Source organism: Gadus chalcogrammus, chromosome 18 (genome assembly GCF_026213295.1).
Source record: "Gadus chalcogrammus isolate NIFS_2021 chromosome 18, NIFS_Gcha_1.0, whole genome shotgun sequence".
NCBI lineage: Eukaryota > Metazoa > Chordata > Actinopteri > Gadiformes > Gadidae > Gadus > Gadus chalcogrammus.
This window is the reverse complement of record NC_079429.1, coordinates 15,712,968-15,740,952: the sequence shown is the minus strand read 5'-3', so window position 1 is coordinate 15,740,952 and position 27,985 is coordinate 15,712,968. Positions and strand designations below refer to the sequence as shown.

The 27,985-nt window shown below is 47.1% G+C and overlaps 2 protein-coding genes across 2 annotated transcripts in view; both read right to left on the bottom strand.

Annotated features, from left to right (window-relative positions):
- Positions 1–12,197, bottom strand: part of kcnh4b (potassium voltage-gated channel, subfamily H (eag-related), member 4b) — a 40,824-nt gene extending 28,627 nt beyond the window's left edge. Inside the window, exons 1-2 of the mRNA XM_056577719.1 lie at positions 12,122–12,197; positions 4,721–4,954 (exon numbers count right to left, since the gene is read on the bottom strand). Coding sequence (XP_056433694.1) covers positions 4,721–4,954; positions 12,122–12,197 — 310 coding nt within the window. The remainder of the gene's footprint in view (positions 1–4,720; positions 4,955–12,121) is intronic.
- Positions 12,198–20,929: 8,732 nt separating this feature from the next.
- Positions 20,930–27,345, bottom strand: ghdc (GH3 domain containing). The gene is made up of 11 exons (XM_056577601.1): positions 27,133–27,345; positions 26,445–26,735; positions 26,013–26,209; positions 25,640–25,834; positions 24,988–25,107; positions 24,282–24,579; positions 23,825–24,014; positions 23,532–23,603; positions 22,982–23,115; positions 22,501–22,589; positions 20,930–22,032 (listed from the first exon to the last, which is right to left on the bottom strand). Exons 1-11 carry the CDS (start codon positions 27,203–27,205, stop codon positions 21,811–21,813), a joined length of 1,881 nt encoding a protein of 626 aa, XP_056433576.1. The 5' UTR covers positions 27,206–27,345; the 3' UTR covers positions 20,930–21,810.
- Positions 27,346–27,985: the final 640 nt, after the last annotated feature.

Below are 27,985 nucleotides of genomic sequence, written 5' to 3'. Positions count from 1 at the left end.
ACTAGCCATGTTTAAATGGAAATTTCTGATCCGATTAGATTTGTAATCGGAATAGAGGTAGATATGATCATTTTTTATTCCGATTGAGCTGTTATTCCACTTCTTATCAGATCAGAAGTGTCCATGTAAAGGCGGTTACTGAAAACTCCATATTTCTTATGGTAGGAGCGTAGGCTTGACAGACATAGCAACAGTAACTAAGGGGGACGGGGCTTAGCGAAGGGTCAATTATAACGGAACAAACTTTCGCGGGGATGGTGAGCAGGCTGGTGTTGACAATAACACAACATGGATACTTTTGTGACACAGACCTTTTTTTTAATAGATTGCAAAGTGGCACTTTTATTTTCTCTATTTTTTTACTTGATGTAAGTCATGACACAGCTACACTTTTATTTTCTCAATTGTTGAACTTGCTGTTATTTGATGTTATTGAGTTAGCATATAGATACAACATGATGTTACTTGATGTTACTTCAATACATTTGAAAATGTTAAGCTTTGCGTGTTTGGGCGATGGGGGCAGGTGGGGTTTGAAATTTCCCCCTTGTCCAAAGTGTGGGGTTACCGAAAAAGTTTGAGAATCACTGCTCTAGGCCAAGGTCGGCTAAGAGCTCCACTTTCTTCCAGCACTTTCTTCCTGGACTGAACGAGTCTAAAGTCCAGGGTTTTGATCTGTTGTTGTGTACAAGCTCCTCTAGACATAAATAACCAAGCAAACCAAATTGGGTCATTCAATTGAATATATGTATTTTTGTTTCTTTGGATACTCCCATGAACAGCGCATCAAAGTACTTTTCTGATTCTCAGTGCTCGCTACCTACAGATGGGAGATAGGTAACCTTCAGCGTGAAGGGCAATCACACAGAGAACCCTTGCTGTTGCTCAGACCATAGAAACATCGAATTAGAACAAGGTCAAGGTCCATGACTCTCGCCTCTCTCTTAAAGCATCACGGAACACACACACACACACACACACACACACACACACACACACACACACACACACACACACACACACACACACACACACACACACACACACACACACACACACACACACACACACACATTTTTGGCTTTCAAATGTTCTAATGTGACAATTTCTTTATTATTATGTTTTGTTTATGTTTTCTTATTATTTAAAGTGTCTTCAGTATGTAGAGAAGTGCTGTATAACTCATTCGTATCATTATTAAGTAATGAATCAACCTGGGGTCTTTAATGAAGTTTAAATCTTAACGTTGAGCCTTTCAACCAGATCCTGTGCAGTAGACTCCCGGGGTCATTTTCGCCAGATACAAATTTCCCAGCGGCAATCTACTGAGAAAACACATTCCAGGTCGCTCTGACTTGGTAGCATTTCACATCGGGCGGTTCTTCAAAGGCCTTTAAAGCGGCGGCGGTCTCAAAGGGCTTCACAGGCACACAGTTAAGATGAAACGTGGTGACTGTGGAGCGGCGACAGAGAGCCACCCCGGCAGACAGCCAGGCAGCCATACATCCTCATCTGTCCATCAGTCATGAGCCACATATTAAAGACAGTATAGACAGACAGGACAGTGAGGACAGACAGGACAGTGAGGACAGACAGGACAGTGAGGACAGACAGGACAGTGAAGACAGACAGGACAGTAAGGACAGACAGGACAGACAGGACAGTGAGGACAGTGAGGACAGACAGGACAGTGAAGACAGACAGGACAGTGAAGACAGACAGGACAGTGAGGACAGACAGGACAGTGAAGAAAGACAGGACAGTAAGGACAGACAGGACAGTGAAGACAGACAGGACAGTGAGGACAGACAGGGACAGTGAGGACAGACAGGACAGTGAGGACAGACAGGACAGTGAAGACAGACAGGACAGTAAGGACAGACAGGACAGACAGGACAGTGAGGACAGTGAGGACAGACAGGACAGTGAAGACAGACAGGACAGTGAAGACAGACAGGACAGTGAGGACAGACAGGACAGTGAAGAAAGACAGGACAGTAAGGACAGACAGGACAGTGAAGACAGACAGGACAGTGAGGACAGACAGGGACAGTGAGGACAGACAGGACAGTGAGGACAGACAGGACAGTGAGGACAGACAGGACAGTGGAGACAGGCCCGGCCATCCATCCATCCATCTATCATAATTGAAGCATGCAACCAACTATCCATCCTTCCTTCAACTTATCCATCTGTCAATCAATCTTTCTGATCATTTATCTAATGTATCCATTCATCTATCTATCTACCCATTCATCATTCATCTTCCCATTCATCATGAAATATTCATTAATCTATTCAATCATTCATTACTTCAGTCATCCGTCATTTTTTATCAATCCATCCATCCATCCATCCATCCATCCATCCATCCATCCATCCATCCATCCATCCATCCATCCATCCATCCATCCATCCATCCATCCATCCATCCATCCATCCATCCATCCATCCATCCATCCATCCATCCATCCATCCATCCATCCATCCATCCATCCATCCATCCATCCATCCATCCATCCATCCATGCGTCCAGCTTCATCAACCCACCCGTACACCCATGCTTCAACCAGTCCATCAGTCCGTCCATCGGCCCGTCCAGCGGAGTCGGGCTGTGTCCCAGAGGGGGAGCGTGAAGAGGAGGAGGGGCAGCTCTCTGCCTCTCCACGGTGCTCCAGCACTCAGATAAAAGGAGGGCGAGACGGGGACGCCGCAGACCAAGGGCCGGGGCCCCGTCTCTCATTAGCAGGGCCCTTCAAACAGAGGGCCAGATGTGTGTGTGTGTGTGTGTGTGTGTGTGTGTGAGAGTAAGAGAGTAAGAGAGTAAGAGAGAGAGAGAGAGAGAGAGAGAGAGAGAGAGAGAGAGAGAGAGAGAGAGAGAGAGAGAGAGAGAGAGAGAGAGAGAGAGAGAGAGAGAGAGAGAGAGAGAAAGGGAGAGAGAGGGAAGAAGTAGAATGAAGAAAGAAAGGACCAAATAAACACAGCAGGATGGAAAAAACGACCAAACAAACAAAAACAATTCAGAAATAGAACTGAAGAACAGACGGACGCAGCGCAGGAAGGAAAAACTAAAGAACAAAATCAAGAAATAAGGAAAGGCATCCCGGAAGAGCGACGAACCAAACCAATATAGAAACCAAAGATGAAGATTAAGTCTGCCTCAATGTTCAGCAGGTTTCCTCCAGCGGTCTTCACAGCAGATGTTTGGCGCAGTGCTGGAGATGAACTTGCATTGAGCTGGTAACAGTAACCCTAATGTCTCTGTTCTCCTCTATTTATCCTCCTCTGACAGCCTGGTGTGCTTCTGAAACTCTCTCTCTCTCTCCGGGAACGGGGAAAGGTCTAATGAAGACGATAAAAGCACCATCATTATAACTCTCACCCACGGGGTGCTGCTACAGATCTCTGTGTAATTAGCAACACAGAGGGGCTCCCAATGGACAACATGTTGGGGGCCCCAATGATCCACCAATGGTTCCAACCCCGAAACTGTCTGTCAAACATCCGGACCACAAGGCTGCCCTGCCCTGCTTTATTGCACAACAGCTCAGTGTTTGGTTAAGCTGTCAGCACGACAGTACAGCATGTGAAAATACTGTGTTTGGGCGTGTGTATTTGTCTGTGTGTCTGTGTGTGTGTCTGTGTGTGTGTGTGTGTGTGTGTGTGTGTGTGTGTGTGTGTGTGTGTGTGTGTGTGTGTGTGTGTGTGTGTGTGTGTGTGTGTGTGTGTGTGTGTGTGTGTGTGTGTGTGTCTCAGCCAGTGCATTGACCCAGACACACAGAGACGCACACAGACACAAAACATGCTTACAAATATACACACACAAACAGTCATATTGTTCTCAATTCAACTGGAAAAAGACATTTCGTGTTTCCTTGGTAACAGAAGAGATTTAATTACAGCTTGAAAAAATAAATGCTGAACAAATTATCCCAGCACCTGCGCATTATTCTGAATTGGAAACCAATTCAAAGCGCAGACGAAGAATATCTTGCAGCAAAGTTTATCTATCTAACGTTGAGATTTATTGTGTGCGTTACTGTGTAGCCATGAATCCACCCCTTCACCCCATCACCCACACATCCATCATCCGTCCATGTATCTATCCATTTAGGGTTAACCCTTAATCCATTGTAGGATTAATTTACACATCTATCCATCGAGCTAGCATCCACCCACTCAATCCCTCACTCATACACTATGGTGACCCTCAACTTCCACCCTCCTATCTTTAATCAACCAATCTATCTAATCCATTGATCCATACTTCCACCTCTTCAATCCATCCATCCATCCATCCAGCATTCATCTAGCCATCCATCATGCATTTAGCCATCCACCCATCCATCCACTCATTCATTCACTCACTCATTCATCATGGGTTGAATGAGTGGGAACCTCCTATCTTTTATCAATCGATCCATCTCCATCCTTCCAACTCAACCATTCATCCATCATCCACCCATCCCTCCACCCCTTCTCCCCCCTCCACCCCTTCTCCCCCCCTCCACCCTCCACCCCTTCTCCCCCCCTCCACCTCCTCTCCCCCCTCCACCCCTTCTCCCCCCTCCACCCCATCTCCCCCCTCCACCCCTTCTCCCCCCGCGACCCCTTCTCCCGCCTCCACCCTCCACCCCTTCTCCCCCCTCCACCCCCCTCCATCCCCTCTCCCCCTCGACCCCTTCTCCCCCCCACCCCTCTCCCCCCTGCCCGGTGGTACCGTTCTTGCGGTAGAAGTGGACCTCCGTCTGGTACTCCTCCCGTCCCTCCAGGGCCTTCTCCATCTGCTGGGCCACCAGCTCGCTGGTGTCACCGCCGTACAGGAAGCGGCAGCTGCAGTTCTTCTGCATCACCTCCGTGCGGGCGTACCCCGTCAGCTCGCAGAAGCCGTCGGAGCAGTACACGATGGGGTAGCCACGGTGGCCCTGGGCGTTGCCCAGCAGGAAGTTGCTGTCTGGAAGAGGAGGGGGAGTAAAGGGAAGGAGGAGGTTGTTTTTGTGTTGCTCTTGTGGAAGGAAGGACACTAGCTAGCAGGATATTAGCTACATACTTGCTAGCATTATTTATATATGAGTGAGAATGGTATTTGCTATAACATTGACATTTAATATAAAGGGCATTTAGAAGACGCTTTTATCCAAAGAGACTTACAACTGCTAGGTTAACAAATTCCCCGTATACAACAAAGATAGCTAGGATAAGATGCTACATAATGCTAAGTGCTATTTTTAAGTGCCAGGACGTCCAACATACAATAAGTGCGTACATTAAGTATTAGTACAATATATCAGCTATAAATTAGCAAACATTATATTTGCTTTATAAAAGCTAGCAGGATATTATGTATATATTAGCTAGTTGTAAGCAAGCATGATATTAACAGCTAAAGTAGTGACATTTACTAACTTTGTGTGTGTAAATGCTAACATAGCGGTGCTTGTTTTCAGGACCATGGACAGTTCTTCAGCAAAGGACAGAAAACGTCAATTTAGAAACAGTATCTCAGAAGACCAGTGAGCACGAGTTTGTTTGACAGTTGTCTCATATCAACCTATAATTTATGGGACCACTGTACACAGAACTAGACACCAACTAACCACATATAGTCAAAGCCCTAGCAAACCCATTATACCCATTTGACGAAATGTAAAGCATAAGCTTTATAGTAAAACTTCCCCCTGAAAACACTCAGATAGCATAGCAGCATACATGTAATGCATACATGTATCTTGGGCAGTGGACCAACTTCAGCCTCATCATGTGGATAGCGTCCATCCAGCAGTTGAGTTGGAGAGTCAGACTCGTCTGAAATCCGCTAGCGTTGGTTCTGCTGTTTGCAGGTAGCTCTTCATTCATTCATCTCCACATCCCACCATCTAAAATTCATCTCTATCCATCCATTCATTCATGCACCCGTTCATCTACACTTGATTCATCCCTCCATCCATTAATGGATCCATCAACCCCGTTCAATCCCTCCATAAGACCAGCATACAAGCGACCAGAACCCAGTTCTGGAGCAGACTGGTGTGAGATGTGCTGCCGAAGGTTGTGCTGTTTCCCCGGGGATCCCTGGGCAACCAGCGCCGCGCTAATTAGTAGCCCTCGACAGAACACCCCTCCGCGGGGAACGCCCGTCGGGGTGACAGACACCCCCCCCCCTCCCCCCTCCCCCTAACCACCAATCGTGGGCGCGGGTGCAGCAGACGGAGAAACCAAACCATCACACGACGCGCCACATCAGACAGACGGCGTTTCCTGTCAGTCAAAAAATAAACAAACTCTTTGTTGCCGCTCAGAAACAAGAGTTTGGTTTCAGACTCCTGACGTACACACGGAAGAGGAACTTTGGCACTGCGTGCCGGGAGGAGGTCTTCGTGAAAGAGGTTTGTTTCCGGAACTGTGACAGGCGGTGTAAGGTGGGCTGTCAAATCCAACCTTTGGCAATCACTGTGGCAGGCTTAGAAGACACTGAAGAAACTGTGAGGTAACTGTTCCTCTTGTAGTTAACCTCATGTATTTTGGGGTTTTGTTCGGTTCCATAGGCAGTGGTGAAGTTCTGGGTTACATAATATTTGCCCAGAATAGACACTTTGTGAACCCAGCATCAATAAATGGGTCCCTGAACTAGGCCAAGGGTACGTACAGCGATACATCTGAGATAAGGCCAGCATAGCAACACAAACACCTGTAAGGAAACAACTCTTAGCACCTCCCAACATATCTATGTGTCAAGAAAAAATATTTGTATAGCACAGTTACATTTACATTTAGTCGTTTCTGCAGAGGCTTTTACTCTAAACGATTGCAATCAAGGCACACAAAATCGAAATGAAGAAGCTGCACAAAAGTCAAACTGCATCACAAACGAGTTAAAAACAACAACGCCAGGAGTGCAGAATAGCTCTATAGCTGTAGCGCTTCACAGGGCCAGATTTAAATAAGATATGACAACAAACAAAGCAAAGTAACGATATCGATATTACCCCTGGGAGAAAAACAGATGAAGAATCTCTGAGATGGAAAAACCTTTTTGGGCGAGGCTCAGAGAAGCACATCTGACTCAAGGCATGTCAAAGATTGATAAAAAAAAAGGTAGTAAAAAAAAAAGTCACACCTCCACCCTGGGACTGTATTTATTGGAGAGGTACCCACGACACTGAGGAGGGTTAGCCCTTCTGCTGCAGGAACTGAGCCCGGTGTAATTACCACACCTGAATCCAATCGGATAACTTCCAGTGGTGTGTCATTGTCTCTTCTCCGAGTAAACGAGTACATCTACACAATTACACGAGGCAAACCTCCAGAGCACAGTGAATGTTTTCGTGAGCATGCTCTCCCCCTCTTCCTCGCTCATTATCTTCAACAACTAATCACCAACCCGACACCTCCAGACACCACAGCGCTCTGCCTCCTCGGTGAACCCAGCCAGCGAGCCCCTCTCGCTTGGGAGCCAGAGGCTCTGACCTCTCCTGGAAATTATTTTGAGGGCATAAATCACTGGAAACCTTTTATAGCCATTTCATTCAGCTGAATGAGACAGCACCCAGCACAGCCATCAGTAGCTTGCCTGAGCCTGGGTGACGTTTAAAGAGCACATTTTGGCCAGCCGGTAAACATGAGATGTGGGCCGGCGTTCAACATGGAGGGCTGTACCTTGGAGCTGTGACTGAGATAGCACACTGTGACTGAGGGAATGGCAGCTCGTAGGATCCGGCCCCATGTAACATATGGACCTATTTCACACGACAGAAAAAAAAAAAGAAGACTTGCTAGACTAAAGCCGCAAGCTCCCAACTATGCAAGATAGAAAAGATGCTAGCTGCCACCCACACAAGACAAATAGGACGCATGATGAAACGCCCACTCATTAATAGCCGACGGCTCGCTTTGCCACTTTTGACAAATGACACGAAAATATGTAGTTCTTAAATCTGCAACCTGCAGCAGGTTTGAGTTGAGGTGTTGCAGTCTTAATGCTGGGGTCGGCCATTTTTGAGACACCAGCCAGAGTAGGCTAGTTTTAGAGTTCGTTTTTAACGCCCACCCCATCAGGCCTGCCTCCAAAGCCACTCCTAATGTGACCAGCTCCCTAGCGTGAGCCATAGGTCTGCCTATTCTTGTGGAAGACTCGGGTGATGCACACTCAGTGCACGGGCAGGTGCAGGTAGGGATGGGGAGGGGTGGGTAGGGAGAAAGACCGGGAACCAATCAAACGATTAAATTCTGTACCGACTGATATATTGGACGGGTTTATGACAGGCCTTCAACAGACACCGATCCTGGATTATTGTTTTTTTTTCATCAAAGCATTTGATTGATTGATTGCTGTCGGGATGTAAACACAAAAAAATAAGTCTAAAATAACTTGTCTTCCCTATCTGGAAGATCATATCTATTCTTTCACTGGCATTGTATGAAAGAAATAATCATGCAGAGATATACAAACAAACTACATATAGTACAGACAGACAGATGGATACATTTCCCCTGGCCTTAAGAAAGCCAATTAGCTGAAAGAGAGGCATACAATGGCTTCTCTCTCCTCTGTCTCCCCCTCCTCCTCCCCTCTCTTCCATCCTCCTGCCTCCCCCACTCTCTCCTCTCTCTCTGTCTCCATCGGGACATTCAGCGCAGAGTTAACAAAGCCTTCTGGCAGGTGCACGCACACACACACACACACACACACACACACACACACACACACACACACACACACACACACACGAGCCAGACCCCTCACCCACCACCATCGGGCCCCTTAGCCTTAGGTTGTGCTTAAGGAGTCGGGGGGCTGAAGTGTTGGGGGGGGGGGGGGGGGGCTGATGTCAGATGTTCTAATTCAAATACTTGCACACGCCCAGACAGTAAAAGTCAGGGAAAGGTCAACTGAAAAAGAAATAACTGAATGTACGTCAACACCATATGTGCTGACCACGGACGCACGTGAACTCTGACCTTTCAGTGGGGGAACTGGGAAAAATGCTGCCTTTCAGCAGTTTATGGAGCATTGTTATGAATGTGAAACACACACACACACACACACACACACACACACACACACACACACACACACACACACACACACACACACACACACACACACACACGCACACGTGAACACACAGACACAGACACAAACACACACACACACACACAAAGACAACATAGCAGAAACACAGATTTTGCCTAGAGCTAAACACTCAACCATTTCCCTCATGTTCTCTCCTCGCCTTGTAGCCTAATGGAGAGGAAAGAGAGGGCTTGTTTCTCCCACGTAAACATATCTGTCTGCTGTCATCTGAAAGCACTGTGTTGTCTGTTATCTATTATTTGAATGGTGTTATTAAGTGGTCCTCATGTTGTTTAGCATAGTGTAGTCAATCCAGTCAACACAACTGATTCAACTTTGTACTGCATGTAAATAATTAAATTACAATCGTCATGTCCATCTTTCTTTCACCATTTCGATAATCTATTTATAATAACTCATCCATGTTGATTGTAGCCTGTGTTAACTTTAATCGTGACTTTACATTGGATCCACGTTGTATCTTATTGGCTCATGGGGACCAGGAACACCTTATATCGAGCTAATACTATACTTCAATAGCTTGTATATGAATTTATTGGATATTGTGTCATAAAAGAATACACAGTCTCCATGTTAAGTAGAAGTAACAGTAGTAGTATTTATTAAATACTATACTTAGGATCTGTCAAATAGGCAAGTCGTTTTTCGATTTGATGTGAGATTTTGTGTGTGAAAAGTATATTTTTATAGTCTTCTTTTGAAATTAAAAGAGACAGCTCAAATACACATAATACAGAAAGTCAACATCTGTGTCAAGACTGAAGGAATAAAGCATCAACGAAGAGGAAAACTGCTGGATTTAAAGCTATTGATGGATGGTTCCCCACAAAGCAAAAAGGCTGCTCTGTCTCTAAAGTGTTGACAATGTTTCTATAAGTGTGCTGTCAACAAATCCCAGCCTCAGAAACAATTCAACCAAAGAATTCTCTTTAAACGGCCGGATTCGGTCCATTCACGCGCTTCCTTCTACAAAACAATAGCGCAGCTGCACATGCACGAAAAAGTCTAGTCCGTAACGATTGGTTGACGGGGCCAAGTGATTCCGTCTCTCTCTCTCGAACGCCCCAAACGTTTCAGCCTTGTCCATCGCATGTGGCGGGACCTGTCTCCGCGGCAACGGGAGGATGCTATTTAAAGATGCGGGCAGCTCGCCACCGTTTTTCTTTTCCTCGAAAGCTGAAGCTTGGTGGTACTTTTGCAATCGGCTCGGGAGGGGAGCAAAATAATTGGCAGATTCTTGTAATGCACGAGTCATGCTGGTAGCGGCTGGCGTCTCCTGACCCCGACCACAAGGCCACCGCCGTGGAAAGCCTGGCTTAATCGTCTACATGAAGAGCGCCTGGAGGGGAACCAAAGCAGGCTGGGACGCATCAACTCTTCACCATCACTCTGCTTTGATTTGAATATTTGGTTGGATTCTGTTATGGTAGCCAGTTAACCCCGTACTAAACGCAGGTCACCCATTATGAAACCCATTCAACACAGTAGTCAAACCGTAGCAGGCCAAGGCATCAACGGAGTACTAATCAACCCAGTACTAAACAACCAAACTTAACCCTGTACTAAACTAGTTAACCCAGTACTCACCCAGTACTAACCCAGTACTAGTATACCCAATATAGCCTCCATTTCCCATCTCTTTTGTTAACCTTGTTGGTACTAAAGAGCCTGGGGGAGGGGCCTAACAGTCTGGGCAGGCCAATCAGGAGGCCCTTGAGCTGTGATTGGGCGGGTTGGGCTTGACACTACTGGAAGGGGGAAACGGGCAGCTTGATGGGCCATAAATAGAAACCAGTTGACCCAGTACTAAACTAGTTAACCCAATACTAATCCAGTACTAACCTAGTTATCCCAGAACTTATCCAAGTTAACCCAGTTATAGCCCACAAGTAATCATTTAACCCTTTTATCAACTAGTAAACTGAGTACTAAACTAACCCAGTACTCAACTAATTAACCCCAAATATAACACAGTTAACCCAATATTTACTTAGTTTACTAAACTTGTTAGCCCAGTACTTACCCAGAAGCAACCAGTTCACCCAGTACTCAACTAGTTAACCCAGTACTAACCTAGTTAACCCAGTACTAAACTTCTCAACCCAGTACTATTGCTAGAACTACATCAGATTGATGAGCTGATTCAATTCAATAAATGACATTCACAGATTAATTAAATCATAGCTGAATTCAATTCACAGCCGCCCCACAAAGTGTGTGTGGTGAACCTCTGTAGAGGTCCTTCTAGCATTAGCTGGAATTACAAGTAGAACAATGACCCTCCCACCCCTACATAACGCATCGTAGTGAGAGGATCGGAGGTGCAGCGCCGGGCGGGTTTGAGGCATGCTTCGGGGAGGGGAGAATGGGCAGAACCAACACGCTCACAAACACAGCGGTCCCCTGGCACTGGTATAGAAGGCTCCTCCCGCGGGAGAGCAACAGGTTTCAAAACAAAGACACACAGCGCTCACAGACAGCGGCTTAATGGCCATGTTTAAAACTAACAGTCGGCCTGCGAAATAACAAGAGTCTGAAAGGGAGAGACAAACGCGGTGGGATGTGGTGGAACGAGACATCGGAGCGGCGATAGGCAGCTCTCTCAAGCGAGGTTTCAATGAAAAAATAATAATATTTGACGGGTTGTCTTTGCAATGTATGAATCTAGTTTTAAAGCGTTGTAAACAGGGTTTAGGGTGGCTAGTCTTTGTGGCGCTGATGAGGCAAAGGCAACACAAACATGATGCTGGTTCTATCTGGCTTGTCCTTACAGAACCTTATTTTGTAGGTTTACGTTATAATCTGTATTTGCTCATATTAGTTTTTAATTGGATCGTTTTTAACATTACATCCGACTGTGTCAAAATAAGCTCTCCTAAAGTAACTCGGGAATGGACCCCAATCGATCCGAGATATCGTACGAAAACCAAAAAAACCTGGGCTGGCGCTTGGCCCCGAGTACAAGAGAGACGTGGCGGGGTGGGTGGGTGCGTGATCTGGTCGGGGGGCAGGGGGCTGCGTACTTACGGGTGCCGTCGAAGCGCGTGGCGATGGTGTCCAGGAAGGTGTTCTGCGGGGCCAGGAGCCCCTTCATCACGGGCATGACGATGACCCAGGAGAGGGTGGAGGTGGTCCACTGTCCACCCGCTGCTCACACCATCACCGGGGGGGCAACCCGGGGGTCCGAACGCTGAGGAGAGACTACTGCCAGGAGGAGGAGGAGAAGGACGAGGAAGAGGAGGAGGAGGAGGAGGAGGGGGGACACACATCTATAGTCCACCAGCAGCAGCAGCAGCAGCAGCAGCAGCGCCCCTTCCTTGGTAGCCCAGCCCCATGCGTTGGGTGGAGAGGGACGAGCGAACGCCACGCGCTTCAATCAGACAGAAGTTAGTTTCAGCCCGGCTGTTTCCAAACCACTGGTGGTCTTGTATAGCAGATCCGGGTCGTAGTGAGAGTGTTACCGCTGGTTCAAAGGACTTTAGATGTGCAATTAATCCCAGTCCCTGATCACAGAGAGAGAGGCAATCCACCAGCGTGTGTTCAGTAGAAGTTATCCTTTAGTCTCCCTCAAACACCGGTCCAGAAAAAGAAAAAAATCCATAAGAATTCCTCAGGTTTATTATTCAGCAATGTTTCTCTTCTCCTACTCTTTGTCTGTGCCTCATCTCTAACACACGATGTGACCGGGGAGAGACTGAAAACATTCTTCTTAAGCCTCTCTCTCTCTCTCCGTCTCTCTCTCTCTCTCTCTCTCTATCTCTCTCTCACTATCCGTCTCTCTCTCTCTCTCTCTCTCTCTCTCTCTCTCTCTCTCTCTCTCTCTCTCTCTCTCTCTCTATCTCTCTCTCACTATCCGTCTCTCTCTCTCTCTCTCTCTCCGCGCCCATCCACTCCTCACAGATCAGCCAATTGGAGTCTTCGCTTTCCTTCGCTCTGCACTCACTATAGAAAGCTGTTCTCCTCTGTGTCTCGGAGGGAGGGAAGGAGAGGAGGGGAGGGGAGAGAGGAGGGAGGAACCAAAGGATGCCAAAAAGATGGGGACAGGTGTGTGTGTGTGTGTGTGTGTGTGTGTGTGTGTGTGTGTGTGTGTGTGTGTGTGTGTGTGTGACAGTGCCATTACACCACACTGTTGCGTTATCAGCGCTGGGTTTTGTGTGCTTGTCTCCTATAGGCTGAGAGATGGATTACCTTTACAAGTCTTTCCATCAATGAGTCCCATTGTGTCCACCCTGACCCTATTCTTTTTTTTGCTTTGATTGTCTTTCAAAAGAACACACACAATCCATACGTAGCCGCACTGTGGCCCTCAAGAGGCAAGGTGCGCTTCGTGGCGGGAGGGAGAAGGGAGAAATCTCCTACATTCGGTTGGGTACATACATATAATATCGTACAAATAAAGAAATTTAAGAAATTACTCAAATTAAAACATCCCTGACACAAGCGACAGACAAGCCACTGTCGTTTTTTATTTTGGTATTTTGCAGCAATGAGCAGCGTCCATTAGGATTAGTGATATTCTAGTTGACAATAATCCAGTTCGGAAATGGTTGTTTTTTTTCTTAGAGAGAGTGAGCACGGCCCATCAGACTCTCTTTATCTCTCTCTCTCTCACACACACACACACACACAGACCCATGTGCATCCAAGACTACCATCGGCTACAAGTAATGACAGTCATTACCGCCCTAGATATATAGTGGAAGTAAAACAGCAGCACAGTATTTATGTTGCTTCCTCGAACACGTGTTCAAAGACGGGGCTCAAGTCACAGCATTCATTCAGCGTTCCTCTTCATACACGGAGAGAGAGGGAGAATTAAGAGTCAAGCGGCTTAAAAGAGAGGATTAAGTGGATCAAGCGTGATTTTTCTTCATGAGAACCTCCAATTCAACACCGTCTTTATTTTATTTATTTATTTTCCCTTGCTAGAGCGAGCAAGCTACACGTCGTATTAACGCAACTTTCGGCGACATATTCCCTAAAGAAATTCAAATGAATCGATTGTTTGGAAAACCAAAACATCTTTGTTTTAGTTATTTTGCCGACTGAAGATACCCACGGAAACGATTTAAGCTGATCTGTCCCGCAATGGTCAGAAAGGCATTTTGATGTCTAGAAGCACTAAACATTACCACCTCAAAACAAGAAACAGAGCGTGTCACCAAAGATCCTTATCCCACTTGACTCCAATATCTGTGATAAGCCACAGGGATTTTATCCTCTCAGCTATTTGAGGATTGCCTGTAGTTTAAGAGTAAGTTGGAGGTGGTGGAGAGGGGAGGTAAGGGAGAGTTGTGGGAGAGGGCAGGTCGGGAAGAGGTGAAGCAGAAGAGCATGGGGGAGATGGGAGGGGGGGAGTGTGTGGGGGAGGGGAGATGTAGGAGAGAGTCTGGAGGACCAGGGAGGGGGGGCAGAAGGGAGGCAGGGGAGAGAGGGCAGTTTGGGGATAGGGCAGGGGTGGGGGGGGAGGGCATGGGGGAGAGCGGGAGGGTGAGGGTGGAGGACAGGGTGGAGGAGGAGAGCATGGGGAAGAGGGGAAGGGCACGAGAGGGGAGGAGGGGGGGAGGGGAGGTTAGGGAGAGGGGGGGTAAGGGAGAGGGGAGGTTAGGAGGAGAGGGGAGGAGGGGGAGAGGAGGTTAGGGAGAGGGGGGGTAAGGGAGAGGGGAGGTTAGGGGGAGGGGGGAGGAGGGGGAGAGGAGGTTAGGGTGAGGGGGGGTAAGGGAGAGAGGAGGTAAGGGAGAGGGGAGGTTAGGGAGAGGGGAGGTTAGGGGGAGGGGAGGTTAGGGGGAGGGGAGGTTAGGGAGAGGGGAGGTTAGGGGGAGGGGAGGTTAGGGGGAGGGGAGGTTAGGGGGAGAGGGGAGGAGGTTAGGGAGAGGGGAGGTTAGGGGGAGAGGGGAGGAGGTTAGGGAGAGGGGAGGTGGGGGAGAGGGGAGGAGGTTAGGGAGGTGGGGGAGAGGGGAGGTTAGGGGGAGAGAAGGTTAGGGAGAGGGGAGGTTAGGGGGAGAGAAGGTTAGGGAGAGGGGAGGTTAGGGGGAGAGAAGGTTAGGGAGAGGGGAGGTGGGGGAGAGGGGAGGTGGGGGAGAGGTGGGAGAGTGCATGGGGGAGCATAGCTAGCTCCTAGCGGTGGCTCTGGTGCTAGAGGAGCCGATAGACCGGAGGGGGGATGGTTCCCCTCGGCCCATCCTTGCCGTGTCAGTTTGAGCAGCACACCTGACCTCCAATCTCCTTTCTCAGTGTTTCCCAAGTGTGGGGTCTTCATCCCACTTCGCCTGAGGTGCAGATGGGGTCATAGGACATTGCTGACTTATAATAATAAGTATTTGATGAAAGGTTCCATATATACAGGCACGGACCATATGATTCATGGCCACAAGAATACTGCCTCACTGCAACGTTGATACAGGGGGCGGATTTTGAAAGGGATAAATCGATGTGTGTGGAATCAGATGCACATTTACCCAAGAAGGTCTTGGCAGGCTAAAACAAGGGGTAAGGAACCTGACCGATCCTGACCGATCCTGAGCGGGTAGTCAACGCTGTGATTGGCTAATCGTCGAGCAAATAGGCATGGAATTATTTTTTTTACAACTGGCCACAATGGTCAACATAGTGGTTACCATAGTGGGGAGTGGAGCCATTACCGTTTTTCTCAGTTGCTTTGGTACATTTCTCGAATCATCCTCAGCATTGGCAAAACAGTAAATGTATTTCTGAAAACAATTCGTAAAAGTAGCAAAACACCATGGATTTCATCTGTTTCAGCTCTTGTGTCACAGTTCTGCGCCAGGTGGTCTTTTGCCTTGTGGTGACCATCTTAAGGCGACCTTTGTGATGCGGTCCTGCTCCATCCTCAAAACATGTCCTAGCCATCTCAAGCGTCTGTGCGTAATCACCTTGGTGATGCTCCAGCTTCCCGTTTTTGTACAGGTCATTGTTGGAGATCTTATTAGGCCAAAAGATTTGCCATATTCGTCAGAGGCATCCATTAGGGAACACTTCCATTCTCCTCATGTCTGTTTTGACAACCCGCCACCTCTCTGAACCGTACAGCAGAACAGACTTTACATTGCTTTTGAATAGGAGCATCTTTGATGGGACGGAGTTGGGGGAAGGCACCCTGAGACTTTCTCAGCCTTGCTTTGATGTCTTTTGACGCCCCGCTGTCCTTGCTGATTAGACTGCCCAGATAGGTAAAATCTTCCACAAACTCAAGTGGTTCCACACATCACTTGTGTTTTGGAAGTGTTGATACGGAGCCCAACAAGATCTGGTCCATACATCCTCTTCTCTTCCTGAAGCCTGCTTGCTCCTGTCTAATCCTGGTGTCAATGGCTGTCTCCATCCGGTTAAGAAGGACTCTGCAGAACACCTTGCTTGGAACAGATAGCAGGGTGATTGCCTTTCTTGGGAACTTTGAAGATAATACCTTTGGACCAGTCTTTAGGGATGGTGTCGCTGTTCCAAATGTTTTGGAATAGGTCCATCAGCACTCGTGTTGATGTTGGAATGTCGGCCTTGAGCATCTCAGCATTAATAGCATCTATGCCACAAGACTTGCCACTCTTCAAGGTTTGGATGGCAGCTTTAACCTCAGCTGAGTCAGTGGGGTTGGAGTTGATTTTCCTGTTGTTGTGATGTTGGCTAGTTGTTCTGGCTCAGGGAGGTTGAGTACTTCCTGGAAGTGTTGAACCCATCTGGCTGCTTGTCACTCTCTGATGTACAGATGTTGCCATTTTTATCCCAAACATGCGTAGAATGGTTTGTAAATTTGCCACAGAGTAGCTTTGTGATTTTGTACACTGTACCGAGGTTACCATAGGCTGCAGCTTTTTCAGCTTCACTTGCCAGGTGTTCAACAAAGACCCTTTTGCTGTTTATGGTGGTTTCTTCTTCCATTTCAGAGGAAGCCTCTGGCGTGCTGAAGCGGTTTCTGAGTTCCAACACAAACTCTTTGTTTTTCTTTGGATACTGGAATTTTGCAATGTTCAGTTACTTCTGCCGGTGGCTTTTGGGATTGACTTCTTCAACTTGAGTTTAATGATTGCAGCGATTAGGTGGTGGTTGCTATTGGCATCTGCACCCCGATAAGCTCTAACATCTTGCAGTGACCTGCGCCATTTACCATTAATGATGATGTGGTCGATTTGGTTGACTTTCCTACCATCAGGTGACTGCCATGTGAGCTTATGGATGTTCTTGTGGGGGAAGATGGTACCACGATGACAAAGTTGTTGTTCATGCAGAAATCAACAAGGCGTTTGTTGTTCCTTTCACCACATCCATGCCTGCCCATTTCCCACTCGTTGTTGGAATTGTCGGTTCCTACTTTGGCATTCATGTCACCAGTTAGGAGAAGAATGTCGTGTTGGGGAACCTTAGAAACCTCCATTTGCAGTTGTTCATTCAAGACTTCTTTAACCTCCTCCTTAGCCTTGTTGGTTGGTGCATAGCACTGTAAAATGGTGAGTTTACAGTACTTTGAGTTGAGGCGTATTCGGATCAGCCTTTAACTTACTGGTTCCCACTCCAGCAAGGTTTTGGCCTTCACCTTTGAGATTAAGATGGCTAAACCATGTGTGTGGGTGTACTCGTGGCCAGAATGGAGGATGGCAGACCCATCATGCAGGACTTGACGACCGGAGCCAGTCCAGTGACTCTCACTGTGGCTCCCCAAGATTTCCAGGCGGTACCTTTTCATCTCACTAAGGACTTGTGCTGTCTTGGTGGTCTCAAGCATGGTTTGGACGTTCCATGTTCCAATGCAGATCTTGGTTTTAGACCCTAGTAGGCCCTCTTTCCCTAGTAGGACCAGGTACTGCCTTTTGTCTCACTCCTCACCCAAGACCAGTCTGGTATGATTGAACCTGCCAGGAGCCATAGGCTCCCTCCAGCATAGCTCTCAGGATCATAGAAGCGGGCAAGCTTCTCCACCACAGCAAGGTCACAGCATGCGGGGATGTACTTATGGAATGAACTAAGGCCTAAATGTTGTGGGGGTGAGACTATTCAATGGAGACCCATTAGACTATACATTTTGATCAACATGACATAAGCAATAGATAATATAGGAAAGAGCAGAGAATTGTACATAATCATTTGCATGAATGTACCAAAGCATTTGCAACTTGTTCAAAGAAAAGAGAAACTGCTTTTTTGATGTGCACAAGTGACGCAATGATGTGAAGATTGAACAGGTAGTTTTGAGAATTTCAACGACTGAAAAAAACTGTAATACAGGGGGTCGAAAAAAACTATCAAAGCAGTTAGCATAGTGCAATGTAAATGAGGTACTTTAATGGGAAAAAGGAGTTAGCAACAGTTAGTGCACTGTACTACGGAACAGGCAGATACCACCTGGGCTTTCTGCCAAACACAGAGGTCAGGGGTCAAGCAAGGGCGGGGGGCGGGGGGGAGCCGTATCAAGACAAATCTGAGGATGATACATTTTCAGAGCGAAGTTAAAAACCAGGGTGAGATGAAGGAAAAACAGGAAATAAAGGACGAGAAAGATAAATAATTGATTTAATCGTGATTTGCTAGCTAGAGATGAGAGAGAGAAAGGTTAATAAAGATAATGACAAATAGAATAAGTGCAGTTTTATAGCTAGAGGGTAAACATAGTCACACAAAAGCTTGCAAGGAAAATAAAAGCAGATAACCCCAGAAAGATATCTAATAGGACAAACACGACGGGGGGAATACAAGGACGAGAAGGATTTTACAAAGTTCAGGAGGCGGTCAAGTGCAAGTCACCTCTGACCTCAGCAGGTGAGCTGCGTACTGACAAGCGTCGGCAGGTGGGTGAAAGAGAGGAGCGGTGAAGACAGAGGCCCGCTGACAGAGAGTAATGTTTTCCCTCTCAGGTTCTGGTCAGGTCCGGGCAGCCCCGTCACCACCATCCATTTTTAATGGCCCCATTGTCCTTTCTCCTTGTACTGCACCTATCTCCGCTTGTCACTAATAAAGAGGGCGATCCATTAAACATGCTCACAAACCACCACCCGGATCCAACGCTACACGGGGCCACCGGCCGCACAGTCCTAGCGTAGCCGTAGCCGTAGATCAGCACAGGATCCATAGCGCTCTGTTTGTTCTCTGACATGACAGAAACAAATAATATAAAAATGGAACAAAGACAAAGTTGGTTTTCAAAGCACTATTGGACAGTTTTGTGTATTTATTTCAAGGTCTTAACTGCTAGCGAGAAGAGGTTGTTTTATTTATTACTAAAATTATCTTTGTGAAGCTGATTTACCATTTTAGTTTGAAGTTGATTGATTTGATTGTAACAAGTCCTGTTTTAGCATCACAGCTGGTGCTGATGTACTTCGTTGTGTACCGGGAACAAACTTTCTTTAAGGCATACTTGGGAAATAGCAAGGCGTGCAGATTTGTCAGAACCTCAATTCAGTAGAACCTTCAGCATAATAAGCTCTGACCCGTTTTCTAGAACACTTCTAAGTTTAACATTTGGACACTCGCCTCTGAAGTCAAGTAAAAAGAGTCCTTGTAAATGAAGGACACATAAACAGTAAAGGGATTATGGGGACGTGGCCCCGTAATCCTGTGTGTGTGGTAATAGTGGTCACAAGAAGTGATAATGGTGTTGAATAAGCTGTGGAGAAACTGAGCCTTCAGTCATCTAACCTTGACTGGCATCAGAGGATCTTACCGTGCAAAGCCATTGAGATATCAGCCATTCTCACAGCTTTGTGCGGTTCAAGAGATGCCCTGATGGGCACCACTAGATCACTGATTGGTCAGAAGCCCCCCAATCACGTGAATCCCAACCACAACACAGTGACCACCACATGGGTGCTTTCAAATCCTCAACCCACCCATACAGAGACGGCAGTTGACAGCTGTTTCTGATTGGCTAAAATGAATTGCATACATATATTTGTGACATTTCACGGCACCAGCTGAGCCAATGAATATGCAGCAATTGCAACAAAAAAAACTATACTGAACTAACTGCTCTGGAGGATCACTACAACTCTTAGTTAAATGAGTTTGTCAGTTAAATTATTTGAATTTTAAACAAACAACCATCTAGTCAATACTGATGATTCTGAATAAATTAATCGGCCATTTCTCACCATACTGTTTTTCTATATTCCATCACTAATTGGACTTGATTTCCAATTAGGAACCAACTGTTTAAGTCCAGCCTGGTGTGTGTATCTTGTTGGTGTGGGTTTCACCAATTAAGCTGCCCTCACTCTCTCCCATTTGGAGTAATCACACCGCCCGCCCTGCCGCTGAAATAGGACGCAGGCTAAAAATATTAGCCCAGTTTGTGATCGCACAGACCTGCAGGACAGAAGACAACTACATACAACAACACGGCCGGATGTAAGAAGTGCGCGGGAAGGCAGAAGTGGGTTAATCACTGATTCAACTCGCTGATTCAACGTGCTGATTCAACATATACATCTGTAATGTGAGAAGAGAGGGAGACACAGAGACAGAGAGCAACAGACAGGGACCGACAGAGAGAGACTGGGACAGACAGCGACAGGGACAGACAGAGTGAGACAGAGACAGACAGCGACAGGGACAGAAAGACAGCAATAGACAGGGTATGACAGGTACAGAGACGGACAGGGACAGAGAAAGACAGCCACAGAGAAAGACAGCCACAGAGAGAGTAAGACAGAGACCGACAGGGACATAGGCAGACAGGGTTAGATAGTGACAGAGACCGCCAGTAAGACCTAGACAGACAGGGTTAGACAGAGAGCGACAGAGCAACAGGCACAGACAGGGACATTATCTTATTGCATCATTATCCATTTTTTCCTCTTGGTTCAAAAGCTAGAAAATGGAAGAAAATATTTAGAAAATATTTATTGGATGAGTAATCATTTAGAGTCAACACCTCCGAGTTACCTAGTGGTGTTGGTGATAATATATCTGTATGTGACATAGGCTCCCTCTGCTGGCCTGTTAGCAACAGTGGGATAAAGTAAGAAACGGCAGTTAAAGAAGGATGTCGGATTCCAAGAGCACTATAAAACTGGTTGTAGGCAAGAATAAATGGCTGTAAAGAGAGAGTGCTCTGTGAACATGCATGGTCTGGCTGACTGTCTCTGTGTGAGCCAATTTGAGCAGGGTCAAACCTACGCCATCACATGCTGAACTTTTCTGAAGTCACATACACAATTTAAATGCCATACAAACGTTTGGTTGTAAATATTTATATAATTGGTTATAAATATTTGACACGTCTGTTTCAGCAACGTTACGTCCTCCTACGTGTATTGCGTTTCCGAATCTCTCTCAAGTCTGTCAACATCCCCCATCACATCATACCAGTTCACCCACTCTCCGTTCCCCCAATAGGACACACACACACACACACACACACACACACACACACACACACACACACACACACACACACACACACACACACACACACACACACACACACACACACACACACACACACACACACACGTACCTCAACGTTAAATTTTTCTTTGTAGAAAGTGCTTCATGTAAAAGTCGTTTTAGAAATCAGATATATTATTGTTATTATTATAACTCAGCATGTTGTCAATGGAGTCAAGCCAGGTTTTGGAGTGTCCTGACCTATTGAAGTCGAGGGTTTACAAAGTATCCCAAGGCCAGTGTTTACGAATACTTTTCGTTTGCGTCCTGACGTTCCATCCAGACGCTCCGACCGCGGCCTCCCCTCCGCCGCGGCGGACTCAGGAAACGGTCTTCCCCAACAGGAAGAGGGCGTCGTCCTTCCTGCGCAGCACGCGCTGCATCTTGAAGGTGTTGGGGGAGGTGCCGGAGTGGTCCATCATGCGCTCCCTGAGCTGAGCGAACGCCCCCGCCGCCACCAGCTGCACCCTCATTGGTCCGATGCTGCCTTTGGACCGAAACGACTTGTACACGGCCGACACCTGCTGGAGACAGTGGTCCAACTGGGGACCAGCACCAGGACACAGTGAGGACCCCACAGTCGGTCTGGGTACAACCATCCCATGAAGGGCTTACCAGTTTGAAAAAAAAGGACCGTGGCGCTTTTATTTTGGAATTGTGTCCATTGCCGAGTTTGTGTTGGTGATAAGAAATAACATTCATTCATGTACGAGATGCAAAACAGTATTGGATAACTGCACCGACATGGTTACAACGATCCCATGAAGGCCATTCTATTTATTTTTTTAAACGGCCATGGTGCTTTTATTTTGAAGTTGGTTTCATTGCCCTGTTTGTGTCGGTGATAGGAAATGGTATTCATTCATGTATGAGCTGCAAAGTGATATTGTATACCAACATGTTGGTGACATGGATTTTGATCATTTAATGTTGTGCTATTTGCGGGGGATTGCGATCTTTTTAACGAAAAAACAAGAATAAAATCTAAAGTGAGTTTAATCATGATGTACCTTATAGCGCTGCGCCTCTGACAGGTTCCTGAGGCCCTTCAGCTCCACAAACACCTGGTAGTGAGGGTCGCATCCGCCCACCGAGTCCCCTGCACAGCCGTAGGGAGGCACACTCGCACACATTAAGACCTCTCACAAACATTCATTATCTAATGTGGGGTTTTAAACCAAGTATACAAATTGAAACCAAAGCTCAGAAGTGGAGAGAAGTAGAGATCTTCGCGAAACCCTTATCTAAATCAAACTATTTAGCAAGTAGCAAAAAAACTAAAAAACTTGTAGAAGAACACCTGTAACAAGCAATTTCTAGCTAAACATCAACAGATATATATATATATATATATACATATATATATTTTTTTTTACTCCCCTTCAACTCTTCTCAGACGATAGCAAGGCTGGTTCTTTCCTTCTTTCCAGCGAGACCGAATCAGTTTGGCAAACAACGAATCTGAGTTAAAGCTTGATTAAACCAATTTACCCAGAATGCCACTCTCGACGCAGCAGTAGTCCACCAGCTTTGCCCCAGGCCACTGGACCAAGACCTGCTTCAGGGCCTCCAGAAACACCACCTCAGATACCTTCTCCCCACGCAGGCTGAGCATCTGGCCACGCCTGGCACACACACACACACACACACACAAACACACAAACGGGTTACGATACGTCTGGAATTGGAAGCTATATACACTAACACACGGTGACCCTTTTCCATATGCATGTCCTGGATCGGCACATGTGAAGGATTGGATGAGAGATTGAGTCTTGTTTTCACATTGGAGAATGCTTCACACATAAACGAGTGAATAGCCATGTCTGCGATCCAAAAGTGTGAGATATTTCGGTTGGACTAAATGAGCACAGCATGGTTTGCTATCCAGGGCCGAAAATGCAGTTGGAAAAAGGTTGTACTTGTGGTTGTCTGTGTCTGTGAGCGCGCGCGTGCGTGCGTGTGTGTGTGAGGGTGTGTTGGTGTGTGTGAGCGTGCGTGCGTGAGCGTGTGTTGGTGTGTGTGTGTGTGATTTCCGTACCTGTACTGAAACTCCATGATTGGACACTGGTTGTGGAATCCCACCACCTTCACTACGTCTCCCAGCCGGTACCTGAGGTTGTAGTATTGAGTGGATTCAGTCGCCTTGTGAGACCATCCATCACGTTTGCGTGTTTCACAAATAATAGGAATATGGCTCTGGTCTTGGTTGGGGAGCAATTAATTTGCACAGATATATCATTGTTCAAAAACAGAGCGATTAGGACGGTCTCACGAAGTAAGGAATATGTGGGTTCATCCTTGACCGACAGTTGGAGGAACCAACCCACCGACCTGTAAAGTCCTGAGGCGTTGGTAACCACCAGCTCGTAGCTCTGCCCCTCCTCCACCTCTCCAATCAGGAGCGGCTGAGGAAGCTCCGCCTCCAGGCAGGCTTCCGGAAGGAACTCGCAGAACATGGAGCGTGGGCAGAGCAGGTAGCGCCTGGGGGACACCTGGGGCCACAGGTTCACCCCGATCAAACCTGCAGGGGCACCAACGGCACCCAAACAGTTATATTGTGTGGAACGGAAGTTGGTCTTTGAGACACTTTATATTAGATACATTATGAAACGGTTTCCCCAAGTAAATGTTTCTCTATGTTCCTAATTTCTTTGCCTTAATGTATTTATGTGTAGATTTTGTGTCAGTATTTTTACTTAGATTTTATTTTCTATTCTTTCTAGACTGTGACATGATCTGCATGATATGCCAGGGGGGGTTTAGTCCACGGGGGGGGGGTCTCTCCTACCTTCCGTGGCAGCGTAGAAGGGGGAGTACAGGTCCACGCCCTGGCAGTAGTGCTCCCTCAGCATCTCCCCGTAGATCTGGTTGGACCCAGAGTCCACGGCCAGCACCAGGCTGAGCCGGGGCCACAGCCGCCGGGCGATGCCCCTGAAGCCCTGCTGGAAGTGGGCTCTGAGCTGCTCCGCCCTCTCCGGGTCCGGCCTCAGCAGCCGGTCCAGCTCCGCCCGCAGCTGGGGCTCCAGGCCCAGCGAGGGGCTCAGCCGGCCCACCTCCACGTCCTCCACCAGCTCCTGCCACCGCTCCTGAGGAACCGGGCACACGGCGTCACGGTACGCCGTTCGGCTCCCTTGACTGACCAGGGGAGGTGGAGGCTGAACCTGTTCACTAACGCCCTGTAGGGGATACGTCTGGTAGCGGCCCCAGGTCATTCCCTCTGGGTCACTCTCAACCCACTCTCCTGTCTGTAAAGTCCATAATTCAGCCTGGAGCAAGACGTGGTTGGACACGATAAGAACCAGTCCATGATCAAGTAAAAAAGGGGAAAGGAACCAAGAAGTTGCATTCCTCTGTAACCTTTCAACCATGATAGAACATAATCTGAGACTTGCACTGGCAAAAACAAGCACATTTATAGGACCTACATTGAAGGGCGCTATTTCCATTAAGTTGGAAGTCATTACAACCTCGATATAATAACCAATCAAACTTACCTGTAAGGTGGTGAAAGCATAAAAGAGGGTGGAGGAGAAGTTGGACTCCAGGGCGCCCACACTAGGGTCCCTAAGAGCGAACAGGAGGTGGAGATACAGGACGTCCCGCTCACTGGGTGCCTGACAGAGGGAGAGACAGGGTGTGGAGGGAGCCGGGTCAGGACATTGAGGGTCACCTGGAGGGCAAGAGTTACCTAGCTGTCACCGAGGAAGTGGGTGTCATCTGAGGGACAAGAGTTACCTAGCTGTCACCGAGGAAGTGGGTGTCATCTGAGGGACAAGAGTTACCTAGCTGTCACCGAGGAAGTGGGTGTCATCTGAGGGACAAGAGTTACCTAGCTGTCACCGAGGAATAGGTGTCGCCGGTTAGAGTGGGAGCTACCTGAGAGGTGCTAACTCTCTGGTTATCTGGGTGACAGCAGAAAAGTGGGGCTCATCTGAAGGGCAAGGTTTAATCTATGGGCTAACGGGGTGTCACCTGGAAAGAGGGTGAGCGGGGAACCCTGGTACATTCAGATTCAGAAAACGTAATTCACCCCAAGAAGAGCAATTCCTTTTGAAGGACAGGGTGTAACCTGTACAGTGGGGGTCCCCTGAACGACAGGGTGCTACTTAGGTGTTTTCTGGGAAGTGGGCATCACCCGTGCGTTACCTGGAACGCGGGCGCTGGGGTGGTGTAGAGGTTCATCATATGCCGCGAGGAGGCGGGGCTAGAGGAGTTGGGACCGATAGGAATGCCGGCCTCCGATTGGCGGAGAGTGGGATTGTAGAAGAACTTTGTGGTGCGTTGAAGACTGTCAGTCCCCGGATAGACCTTACGCATCACATCTAGAGCCACACACACACCCTGCGGACAGCGCACGGACACACACACACACACACACACACACACACACACACTTTCAGCAGACTCGATACTCAAATGTTTGGTGTTCATAACTCAAGTATGATTTTAAAGTCACTTCTACGTCAGAATCCTAAAGTTAAGTTACGCGAGACTCTTGGAGTGGGGGTGGAAGGCCCACCTGCATGAAGAACTCAGTGTTGGTGTCCCTGGTGCTGAGCAGCATGGCGCTGGCGGCAGAGGTCCCCGACGTCATGGCGAGGAGCAGTGGCCGCTCCGCAAGGATGACCCGCTCCTCCCCCGCCGCCACGCGCCCAATCAGCTCGCGGTAATGCTCGTAGGTGGTCACCGGGTGGCGGGCACGGAACGTGCTGACGTCTTTTGGGAGGAAAGACGATGAAGATGACCCTAACCAATCAAGGAATGCCCTGAATGGTCCGAAATTAGCTCAGTTGAGTCTAAAATCGAATTAGTCTCTTCAAGGCATGCAGTCAAGCACAAACAAGTTATAGCTCTTTACAAAACAGCACAATTAAAGGAAAGGCAAATAATGAAATAGATAACGATACACCCTGTCATACTTGAGTCAGAGTTTAATTCAACACTTCCTTACCTTTAATCGATTTAAAGTCGTAGCGCTTTCCATAAAGCGTGTCTGTGTTTTTACGGACACGCTTCAGCAGCGTCTCCTCCTGCAGCCGCGTCACGTCGCGCGTGTCGGCTTCAAGTTTGTTTCTCTGCCGCTTACCCAACCAGCCGACGACCTTTATCGCCAGATAATGGCTCAGCAAGCTGTTAACTGTCCGGTCGTTGCCTTTCACTTTGGACCTGATATCCCTCCAGATGAGAGCCATTCCGGCCGCAGAGAGGATGCCAAGGGCGGTCGGGAGCAGCGGCGGCATTCCTAGTATATAACAACAAGGAAACGTGTTATATAGTGAGTTACACAATTAGTGTAATGCTCCATCTGTGTCATTAGGGGGCGACAATGCACATTACAAAGTTACAAGAGGAGCTGTAAAGGGCTTACAGTAAGGGGCTGTAACTTGTAGCCTACTTTATACATAGTGAATTACGGTGACACACAATAAATTAGGACTCGTATATATTATTCAAATATATCAATTGAATAAGAAAATAAAGCTACTGAACCTATACAGATTATATATCTTTATATATCGCCCTGCAGGTATATTTGAGTCACATCTGTAAGAATCCATGGCATTATTTGCCATATATATTTAGAAATGTAACATATGCGCTTTAACAGGTTATTATATAGTGTGGTTAAAGGCACGTACCATTTATTGGTGCAATGAAAGCAACAGCGATGGAAAGAGTTGCAAAGATCAGAGGCAGCACATTATACCTCATTATATCTGCTTTATGGTGTACGTTCCAAGGTTTATTTGAGTTTCACATGGTTAGGATCCTAACTAGGAGTGAATAGGATGCGGATGTATAACTACAGAGGAGACGATCCGATTTTTCTTTGGTTGAGTTTTCCACTTCCTTGTTTTGATCGAGTCGGCTGCAGCGATTGGAGAAAAAGGTTAGCGACAGACACACCCACTCCTGACCAGAGTGATAGATATATTCTCTCCCTATGGCTCTGCTCCTGACCAACAGGTCTGTACAAAAATGTGACATGACCCAAGAATATGACAAACGCAAACATTTCCGTGCATGAAAAGAAAGTTCAAACACGTAGGTTTAAAAACAAATCTGCGCATGTCCAGGACATTCATACTGAAAATGAAACAATAATGGGATGTGGTTACTGAGTGAAACTATCTCGTGTCCATTACATATGTACTAAGTTGTTTGGATGCAGTAGAAAACGTTAACATCTGTCTCAACTTAATCTCACGTTTTTACTCACTTTGCGAAGAAAGGGATTTTAGCTTGACCTGAAACTGCGCAAAGCTCTTGATATTTTTGGGTGGAGTTGAACTGAACAACAGATAAACGAGGATAGGAAAAATAAATATTGAGAAAGAAATACTCAATACGGAGTCAGGTAGGGTGGATTTATCTTCAGAAGCTCAGTAACTAAGTGAATCGTACATTGTTGCTGACATGAACATTTAGATAAGGTTCCGTAGGTTGGGGGCTATTTCCTTTCCACTCATTGATATAGTGACTATAGGGGCC

Bases quoted from the DNA above. Each gene is read 5' to 3' on its own strand.
- ghdc (XM_056577601.1), bottom strand. From the start codon at position 27,205: ATGAGGTATAATGTGCTGCCTCTGATCTTTGCAACTCTTTCCATCGCT. The intron at 25,108-25,639 runs GTAACGCACGGG...TCCCTCTGTCAG, and splicing joins CCCCAGCGCCCGCGTTCCAG to GCACCCAGTGAGCGGGACGT. The intron at 23,116-23,531 runs GTACGGAAATCA...TGTGTGTGCCAG, and splicing joins ATCATGGAGTTTCAGTACAG to GCGTGGCCAGATGCTCAGCC.